Raw genomic sequence first — 11415 nt, forward strand, 5'->3', positions numbered from 1 at the left:
TTAATTCGTAATTTAGTACTGATTCTCTCAAGGACATGAAATTTTGGTAAGTAATTAAAATGAGGAGATAATAAAAACGGCACCCTTATTTCGCGTCTCGACATCAGCTAATATTTTAATATTGGCTTTAGTACCTCCAGAAAGGTTTATGTTTCACTAAAATCTTAAATTTAATAACTACTTTATTTCAGCTAATAACGACGTACTATAAGGATTTTAAAGTTTACCTTCACATAATTGGGATTTACGTATTTACTTATCTTTTATGACTACATTTTGAGAAACTAGATGAAGGCTGAGAAAAACTTGGCATTATCGAGTATTTCAAATACTTGAAAGCGGTCAAGTCAAGAGTCAGAATTACCTTATTTAATTATTAATTATGAAGAGATGCATGAATGTGGAAGAGGCGAAGATTGTTTGCAAAGACAGATTGGAATGGTGTTCTATTCTCTCTGCCTGCCCCCATAAGAAGCGGCGTGATGGTAAAAGTCGAAATTTTTACCAGTTATATATATATATATGTATATATATATCTAGTTTAATAAATGATGATATCTTGAGAGGTTTAAAATATACTGTGTTGATAAGGATCTCTAAAACTAGGTATTTTTTTGTAAGGCAACATTAAAAAAACCTGTATTACGTGAAAGTGGATGATATGGAAAATACTATGAACTTCTGATGTATGTAAATATCGATGAACTTTATAAAATTAAACAACTTTGTTTTAACCACTTCTTTATTGGTATACTTTATCCAACCGGTTTCGACAAGAACCTTTTAATCATCAGGGTGTATGTACTAAATTCTAAAACATTGAAATACTCATAATTAATTACCCTTCTCTTACCAAAAACTTCCACGCACTCCGTATACCATATGAAAATATGATTTAAAAAATATGATTTAAAAACTCCTAAATGTTGTTTTTATTGTGCATTGCGTAGCGAATACGTCAACTCCAAATGAAAACTACGAATGAAATCCAAATGGAGTGCGTGGAAGTTTTTGGTAAGGGAAGGTGTTTCAATGTTTTAGAATTTAGTACATAAACCCTGATGATGATAAGGTTCTTGTCGAGACCGGTTGGATAAAGTGTACCAATAAAAAGCAGTTAAAATAAAGTTGTTTAATAATATAAAGTTTATAAAATGTGCCACAAAGTATCTGCGAAAAATATTCATGAAATAAATATCGATGGTTTAGAAAATCATTTCCCGTGATTGCTTTCGTCGAAGAACACTTTGCCATTGTCTAAATATCTGGGATTACTAGACTAGAGTATGTTGATTTTTGACAAAGTGCTATTCAGATGATGACTGTTTTGATTTGCGTGTGAGTGATTTAACCTTAAAACTTATCTACCAAACTTTGGGATAACTTCAACCGAAACAACTCTAAAGGAAAAAGTAAATGCATTGTTAGTTTTGAGGCAAATAATTCACCGAGCTTTTTACCCTTAGGCTTTCTACAAAGTAGCAGATTTCATGTTATTTGATAATATTCAATTGGTGCATGGAATATTAATTTTCACAACATTTTGAGTGTGTTCAAAAAATACACATCTGGGTTTCTCCAGTGAATGGTAGAGATACATAGATGTCTAGACCAACATACAAAGATGGCTCTAGTAACTCACATGCACAGTGTCATGAGATTAATGATATATCAAAAAAATTAATAATGTGGTTGTCAATCATGAGTGAAATGGTGAATGTTGCCCGTGTGTAAAGTGATCACTTAAAATTAGCCTATAATAGGTCATAAGCCCTGTAAATAAAAGACTTCTATATTTTCCTCATCTTCATTGAAATGTTAAAAATGTGTCATGTTTAAGTATTTAAAATTGAACTTTTGAGTACCTACGATGTGTATTTTGTGCGAGAACATACATCACAAAAAATTGTATATTTTTCTCCATCTATGTTCAGATGTCAAAATACATGTTCAAAATTGAGTCATTTGGGTTGAAATTAAACGCAAATCAGGTGAAAATTTGGTAGGTGAGAATGTCGGTTAGGTGTCAGTGCTCGACTAGATACTGTGACAATGTGGGCTAGCATGTTGAGGTTAGAACTGGGACTAGAACCTGTAGTGGCGCAGCCGAGGTGATGGGATCTGAGCCATGGTTCATGTCGCATTGGGAGGGGTTGGCCAGCGCGCTGCGACCACACACTTATCTGAAACAGGCGGTCAAAACGGGGTCTCTAAACATCGACACATCGGCAGCGGGGTGGAAATTACACATCAAACATCACAAGGGGAGTAGGCGCAATCCGCGAGGGGGACATACAACATATCATGACATTAATAGCATATATCATATTGAACACTGGATTATTCACCCTACGGATGATATGTCAATTTTAAAGGTGTCTCAACTTGATATAAAACCTTACCAGTATACATAAGGATCTAAGACCATTGCATATATACTTTTTCTAACCCTTATGCGCACCCAATAGTGCATAGGGCACTGCATCGTATTAACGCAGTGTTATCTTCATCGTTACTTACATGAAGGTAAGGTGATCACTCTTGCGGTTCTGGGACCAGTCCAGGGTGATAATAAACAAATATTATAGTGTAAAATCACTAATACTTATTTTCACCCCCCTTGGGAATCGAACCCGTAACCTCCAGCACGGTAACTAAACACGATTACCATTTCACCATGGAGGCGGTCATATAGGTCATAAGCCCTGGGATGCTAAGACTTCCAATTTCTTTCCTCAAAAAGTTAGCAATGATAAATATTTTATATCAAGTTAAGACACCTTTAAATGAACATATCATAACATACATACACTACACTGAACTCTCCTTTTGTATGGTAAATATCATACGTTCCACGAGACCGTTTAAAAAATTTGAACTATTATAAAAGAAATTTTAAAATATTTTCTGTGTGTACTTGATACTTGAGTAAGACAACTTTTTTCAGATTATTAATGTAAACACGACTTGTTTCGAGAACTAAAGTTTGTATTTTCACCTGTCGACGAGAACCTCTGTAGTTCTCTAAATCAGTCGTGTTTACAATGATATACTCAAAAAGTAGTCTTAAATAAGTTAAATGAATGTTTTTTTTTGCTTTTTTGCATCGTGTAATTTTGAAATCGCAGAAAAGAAGAGTTCAGTGTTTTTTCATTAATCGTAACATTTAAAAGGCGAAGTCGGATTTAACGCATTCGTATAAATAAAAAATAGTTTTAATTTTCACCTGTAGATGAAAAAATCTGTTAGTTTTCAAAACTAGTCGTGTATAATAAAATAAAACTCATTAAGTGGTTTATTACTAGCGTTTAATTTAAAAAAAAACTTTCTACTTAAAGTGTAAAAAGCCAAAAAAAAAAATTCAAGTAAAAAAAAATAATAAGTGTCACCAAATATTTTACTGTTTGTTCCGATAAAACAATAAAAAAAATATAGAACCCTTTTTTTGTTTAAAAAATGTTTATCATAAAATTTATATTCAATACAAAAAATATATTTAAAAAACCAAACTCACTACGCCAAAAGACAAATGTAATTCTTACGTTTAGTAAAATTATGATTACTTAAAATAGTTATTATTATATTTCATAATAATTTCTTAAACAAAATGCGTCAATCCCGAATTTGCCCATACAATACAAAACATTAAGAAATGCGAAAAGTAATAACATTGTGAAAAGAAGTAACAAAATGAATTTACGCATTTTTTTTAACTAAATTTTTAATCGTTAGGGAGTAGGCCTTTAGGGAGTTCATGCATGTTTACAATGGTATTTATCAAGTTTACGTTAGACATATATTCTTGATAAAAAACTCTAAAACTGATTCTTAAAAAAAAAAAGTTTCAAGAAGGTGTGTTTGAGATGTAACTTTTTGTTTCGAAAACAAACCATGTTATAATTAAAATCCCTCATGATTTTAAATAATGGTATTTTGCGTAAGTTGTGTTAATAATAATGTAAGTTGTGTTATGTTAAATTTCAAATAAATTAGTTTAATCATATTTTCAGCTTTAAACTGAAAACATTTGTAATTCAAAATGGTATCAAGCGTGGATGAATAATGACTCCCTTAAACTATCACAAAAGAAAAACAATTACAGTTTAATTCATGAAAATTCCACGATATTTATCTCGGATATAATGAAACATTTTGATTAGAATAATTATAGATTAATGTACTAGGACACTAGAATAATAATATTCCTTTTGTTACTACCATCACAATGGGTGGATCGATTACACCGTCCTTCACAGGATAATATTCAACATCGACAAGTCATTTAAATAACACATTTCATACAGGGATAAGGGAGACATATAACAAATTCAGTCACATCCATCCAGAACGAGATAGCAAAAAGCATGGGAAACAGCATGTGTTAAAAATACAAATCATGGTTTGTTAAAAGAAAAAAATACATATCGAAATAATCATATATTAGAAGCATATAATAACATACATGGTAAAAAGTGAAAATGTAGAAATATATTTTCTTTAAATATGGAAATATGAAAAATTAATAAGGGTATGTAAATAAATTATACATCATGTAAAAAATAATATGATTAATTGATTTGTGATAACATGTATCCGTTTTTAATGTGCTACTTGGTATTACTACTATTTCTTAAAATCTTTTATGATGACTATTATTGAACACGAAATTATTATTATTGAATACGAAAGTCATAAACTGCAACATTTTTAAACATTACAAATCATGAAAATAAAAATAATAACAACATGACAATGACCATGTTCATAAAATTTTATTTTCTTTATCAGTGGGAACAAAGATATCTTATTTCCTTTATCAGTGATAAAAGAAATAAGGAATTATTAAATAAAAATAAGTGACAGCTCCTACCCTCTCTTCGTCCTTCAACATCCCAAGGATACTACTGTAAAATTTAGAATTAGCTTCACATATGGTGTTTAAAAATGATGTGGAACGTATCACAATAGATTTGAAGAAAAGGTGGTATTTACCAAGTAAAACTTAATTTTAAAAAAATAGATAGATACCTGGGCATTTGCAGTACATAGTACACGGGCAGTAGATCTTTTCAATTGAAATCTTTGCAGGCATCGGTTCATATGATTTATATGTTACATAAAATACAAAGAATATATAAAAATTAAACAAAACATGAACGATTAAATGGGTAAAATAAATTTAAAAATAATAAACATGTAATAAAATAAAACATTAAAACAAGTAACTTCTTTTTTTTTGTTTATTTTGAAAATACAACATACCATTTAGCGATAAAACCTAAGCCATGTTCAGATATAGTATATTAATTAACGTGTTGTTCAGTATGGATATATGATAATTTTTTAAAAGATTTGTATGAATTGGTTTTCGTTCCCACAAGTTTTTTTAGGTAATGCCTAAATGTAGCTATTAAATATTGTATGATACAAAATATTCAGCTTTTGAATTTACCTAAACATAGTTTGAAAGTGGTGTTTTCTCAAAACAAATGGTTTCAACAAGATGGTGCAATTGCCCACATTTTCAATAATGGGCAGAATCGTGAACGTTGCATAAGTGTATAAAATCACCCATGCCAGTCAAATAACATGTCGTAAGCCCTAAGATAATCATATTTCCATCTTCTTTCATAAAAAACGTACATTTGTTCAAGGACACATAATATCTTCTATTTTAAATTTTGTCCGCCTCCGTAATGTAATGGTCAGCACGCTCAACTACCGTTCTGGAGGTCCCGGGTTCGATTCCCAGGGGGTTCAAATAAATATTAGTGATTTTTTCACTGTAATATTTATTCAATATTACCCTGGACTGGTACCCGAAGCGGAGGTCTGATCACCTTTCCTTCATGTGTAAACGATCAAGATAACACTGCGTTTATATGACCCAGTGCCCTATGCACCATTGGGGTGCGGATAAGGGTTTTATTATTATTATATTTTAAATTTTCGGATACTAAAAAATTGATAAATTTTCTAGATAACATATTTCTTTAATCGAATCACATGTTCTAACAAGATGGTGCAACTACTCACATGTTCAAGAATGGACAGAATGGTGAACATTACATTAGTATGTTAAATGATCACTTAAACTAGTGAAATGCCAAGCTGTTGGCTTTAAGTAATGAGATGCTTGGATTTCCATCTTCTTTAATAAACGACTACACGACTAGTTTCGGAAACTAAAGATGTTTTCACCGATAGGTGATTACAAAAACTAACGAACAAAAATCATTCAAGTATTGATAGTTTGAAAGAGCTATTTAATTCAATCAAGACAAATGATTTCAACAAGAAGGTGCAAATTCACACATGTTCAATAAAGGGCGAATTGGTAAAATTCGTATACCATAAGTGTTAAAGTCACATACAGTGTACATATATACGAGTATCACCAGTGTAGACAGCCAAATGCCAGATACTTATATTTAGTATATTAAGCATTGTTTACTTTGTGGAATGGTAATATAACACACGCCTTATCATTCATTAAATTGGTATTACACAATATAAACAATGAATGATAAGGAGAATGTTAAAATGCCAGATACTAAAGCCTTTCCATTTTTATCTTCTATCATATTTCAATGATTAAAGAAAACACTGCGTTTTTTACCACTTGAGTTTTATTATAGACTACATGTTTCAGAAGTTAAACTTCCATCATTCAGGTCTGTATAATAACTGAAGTTTAACTTCTGAAACATGTAGTCTATAATAAAACTCAAGTGGTAAAAAACGAAGTGTTTTCTTTAATCATTGTAACATGTTTTACCACAAATTTAATGCCGAAACAATAAATTCGTTCATATTTAATAAAAATAAATTAAAAATATTTCATCACAAATTGAGACACCTACAATACATATTATGAAATGAGTTCTGAGGATACCGAATTTACATGCATTAATTTCAGACGTGGAAAGATAATAAATTGTTTCTTGGAATCCTTCGGGATCTTCCTTTGATGTCCTGGGGGATTGTTAAAAACCGAATCTGAGAAATGGGAAAATTACCATTGTAATAGTCTTCCTGCTTCACTGAGGGCACGTTTAACGTTATTTAAATATAATTTATCACCCAGAGCCTCAGGAATAAATGAAATAATCAACTTTGGGGATGAACCACAAACGGAACACCGCGAACCTCATAGGTAAGGGATGAGGGGGTGTGGATTCTCACGCCTCGGAGTATTTAATTAATTACTGTTATTAGATGGATCGCTTTGGAGAAAAAACATTATATTTATAATAGAATACTTCCTGTATCGTGTGCCAAAAAATATTAGGCCGGCGTGAATTAACTTTAATTACATTTTTTAGTGTGTTCAAATATTTATTCAAAAATCTATTGTGAAAATTTAATATCATGTATTCAGGCGTCTTCTAGTACATAAAATAATCTGGTAAAAATTTTACATAAAAAGGGTCTCTGCCAAATAAAAGCTTTCTCTTGCTGATGAAGCGTCATGTGATTGATGATATTATATATGTGTGTGTTTCAAAAACGGCTTCAGTGAACTTACACGTGAAGAGGTTGCAAAAAAAGAGAATTGTAGTTGAAAATCATGAATAGAATGGTGTACATTACACGTAATCACTTAATCAGCCTATGACAAGTCATACACCCTGTTAATACCCATACACCCATCTGTGTTGAGATGTCAAAATGCAACTTGAATTTATTTAAGAAACTTGTATAAAATACAGCACAAATAAAATATTAAATAAAACCTGAGACAGAAATGTTACTTATATTAATATCTCAACATGGATAAAGAAGAATCTGTTTTTTTAAGTCTGTGTAAGTACAGGGTTAACATCCTATAAAAGGTTGGTTTATATGTTCGATTTATACACTTATGAAATTTCCAAAGTTATATTTATTATTCAATCTACAATTTCTTTCACCTGCGAGTTCTCGGGAGCAACTATGGTTGAGTTAAGTACGATTCCCATTTAGCATTGTAACGTACTGTGAAAAATTAAACGGAATGCATCAAAACACGTGTCACCATAGATTTAAGAAACTGGTATTTACCGAGTAAAACTGTATTTAAAAACTAAACTAACTAACTAACCATCACGCCGCTTCTCCGCAGGGGTAGGCAGAGAGAATAGAGCGCCACACTACTCTGTCCTTGCAAACATTCTTCGCCTCTTCCACGTTCATACATCTCCTCATACAGACCCGCCGCTTGTTACCACTCCTAACCTGACCACTTTCAAGTATTTGGCATACCTGATGGTGCCATGCATGTATTTAAAAATGGATAGATATTTCCACAAAGTGACTGCGGAATCAATAAATGAAACTTATTAAAACTGTATTCAAAATCTGTGTACAGTATTTAACTCTTTCATATAACGTTGAAATAACTGTATTCTTTTAATTTGGAAATTCCTCTTCAAAAAGCGGAATTAAAAAAATGGGGCTCAAACGTACTAAAGTGCTTGAAATGAAAATTCTCATTTAGCACAAAATAACTTGACTCCATTCTCTTTCAGGCCAACCAACATGACGGATAACAAATTTAAATGAAATTATTAAACATTCGTGGAATTCATCGAGGCTTTGTTGAAATGGAGATATTTTGGAAAATTTAGCTCACAGGGCGCTTTGGTAGAAATGCAATTTCATTGGCTGGAATACATTGGGTTTAACTAAAATGCCATTGAATTGTTGTTGCTTTGTACTACGATGGACTTCGCTTTGACTGAAATTTAAACAAACAAGGTTTTACGTATAATTTATATAATTTATATTTGAAGCACTAACTTTGTGATTTTCCATTTTATACTTTAATTTAACTTTGTTTTAAAATCACTATAAACACATATATATATATATATATATATATATATATATATATATATATATATATATTATATGTATATAGATTTTTAGTGATTTAAAAACAAAGCTACATTTTAATCAAAAGGTTTTATGTTTTAAATGATAAAATCAAACACTGATTTTTTGAGTCCACTAAATTGTATTTATTGCTAAAAAAACACATTAATACTAAATTTTGTGGCAATTGTTTCAAGTGCTCAAATTGCTGAAAACTTTTTCTATCAAAAAGGTTCCATTTACATTTCATGAATGATAAAGGTTTACGTACTCATATACATTTGAGAACTCAATCGAAATTAATATTCTGAAAACGCCCGCACGACAGCCTGTACTCGACTGCAATCTTCATGAAACTTGAAATGCTCTATTTCAGTTTCACTGGTAGCTTTGTTTTGTTTAAGCACCAAAACACTTGCGCGCTGAAATTGCCAAGTGCCTACTTACGTCAGAGAATAATGGCGGTTTTTTGTGAATAATAAAAAAAATGTAAATACCGAGAAAGAAATGTGATATTTCATGTTCATCTTTTACAAAAAAAAAAAGTTTTTGAATTGTATGTCTATTATAGCAGATCTATTAGGAAGCCCAGAGGCTACTTTATCAGATCTGGGCATGCGGTGGGACAGCTTTCAATTTATGCCTATCATCATTTATATAACATTAAAATAAAGTATTGTGTACCCACAAGTATTGTGAAGTTAAACATTTAAAAAAAGTTCTGTCTTTTTTCTTTTTTTCCATATGGCCGCAATGAGCCACAGTGATGTGTGGCTGTACATAGATAGTAAATAAATAAAATGAAACAAATATTATTTATTATTCATTTATTCGGCAGGAACTTTATGGAATTACATGTTGTTTATTTTGAAAACTACACTTCTATAATACCACAACTTGAGTTTTCTTTCATTACACATGATTTGTTTTGAAAACTACAGTTGCTCTTATCAAAAGGTGATAATATAAACTGAATAAATTAATGTAATTTTTGTTTTCGAAACTAGTCGTGTTTAATGAAATAAAGCTCAAAAAGTGTTATTATACATGGATGGATTAACAGCTAGAAATCGACATTGCAATAGGCTAATCCCTCTTAAAAACAGTCCACATGACCTACACCAAAAAGAAGAAGAAAAATAAACACATTTAAAAAAATGTGCTCGTACTGTTTTGTATAAAGATTTTTTTTATATTTGAAGCTCTGCAATGCCTGATTTAATTCGTCTTTGTGACAAAGGATCATTTCAACTCAGCAGGGGATGATTATTGCAGGAGCCACCCTCACAAATGATGGTTCGATATCCTTTCACGAGGACCTCATTTGAACACAAAAGAGAAAAGGCTTTTCGAATCATCTCTTATTCACATTTACATCTTTAGATGGCTTAAGAAAAAATAAGTAGTAACGTAATGACATCCTTCATTTCGAAATTGGGTCACGTAAATATCGCAATGTTTTTTTCGAAACGTAAAGTTACTTTGTAATAGTATTATTTTATATAGGTAATAAAATACAAACTTAAAAAAAGTGGTATTATACAAAGTGATATTAAACAAAGATAAGGAGAATGTTACATTTTTATTTATTCAGACACTGGATTTTATGAAATAAATCTAAAAATTTGTGTTCAACCGCTTTTGTTGTTCATTGGTACTTTTTTTCAACCGATTTTAACAAGAACCTTGTCATCATCAGGGAAAAACATGTACTCAAGCTAAAAGTTAAAAACAAATGTTAGTTTTATTTTAAAAAGTTTATAAAATGTGCCAAAGTATATGCGAAAATAGAGAAAAAGAAATTGGATTATTTGGAAGAAAATAAATATAGAGGAAAAGTCGGCATGGTCAAGTTTGTCAAACACTCAAAGGATAAGATAAGCGTTATCGATATAATTAAGAAAGGTGTGTTTAGATGGTTTAAGCATGTGAATCGAATAAGTGAAGAAAGAATAGTAAAACTAATTTATGAAGCGAACGTGGTTAAAAATTTAAGCAGAAGAAGACTGAGAAAACTTGGCTCGATTAGGTGTTTCAAATACTTGATAGGAGTCAAGTCCGGAGTCGGAATAATCAGGGAGTATCTATGACGAGATGCATGAATGTAGAAGAGGCAAATCATTAGGCAATTTACCCCTGCGAGGATACGGCGTGATATATAAATTTATAGTTTATTAATGTTGTTTTTAAAATGAACTATATTTTTGATCCAGTAAATATGACGTCAATTTCATACAGTATATAATGCACTGTTGGACAAATTCGGATGAGAAAATGCTGTGTTTGTTCACATAGAAGATATTTATGTATTGATGCTAAGTATCAATATATTGATACTACGTATCAATATATGAATAGCTACGTATCTGTTGCGTATGTTTTCTGTTTTATGTTTTAACTGTTTGTTGTTACTTATTACTTAGCACTTATTTTTACTTTATTGCTCTTCTCAACTTGTTCATCTTATAACTATAGGGTCCGCCATCTAAAGTTTTTTTTTTCAACTAGTGCTTATTTCGTGAATGGTAACACTTAGCTCATGTCTGATTTGACAGATAA

The 11415-nt window shown here is 30.9% G+C and overlaps 1 protein-coding gene across 1 annotated transcript in view; it reads right to left on the bottom strand.

Annotated features, from left to right (window-relative positions):
- Positions 1-2183, bottom strand: part of rsh (Rap GTPase activating protein radish) — a 212330-nt gene extending 210147 nt beyond the window's left edge. The window contains exon 1 of the mRNA XM_088268421.1: positions 2093-2183. Within this exon, the coding sequence (XP_088124547.1) occupies positions 2093-2130 (38 nt within the window). The 5' untranslated portion in view covers positions 2131-2183. The remainder of the gene's footprint in view (positions 1-2092) is intronic.
- Positions 2184-11415: the final 9232 nt, after the last annotated feature.

This window comes from Brachycentrus maculatus, unplaced genomic scaffold (genome assembly GCF_059751285.1).
Source record: "Brachycentrus maculatus isolate JH-2025_06_01 unplaced genomic scaffold, ASM5975128v1 h1tg000323l, whole genome shotgun sequence".
NCBI classification, from domain to species: Eukaryota; Metazoa; Arthropoda; class Insecta; order Trichoptera; family Brachycentridae; genus Brachycentrus; species Brachycentrus maculatus.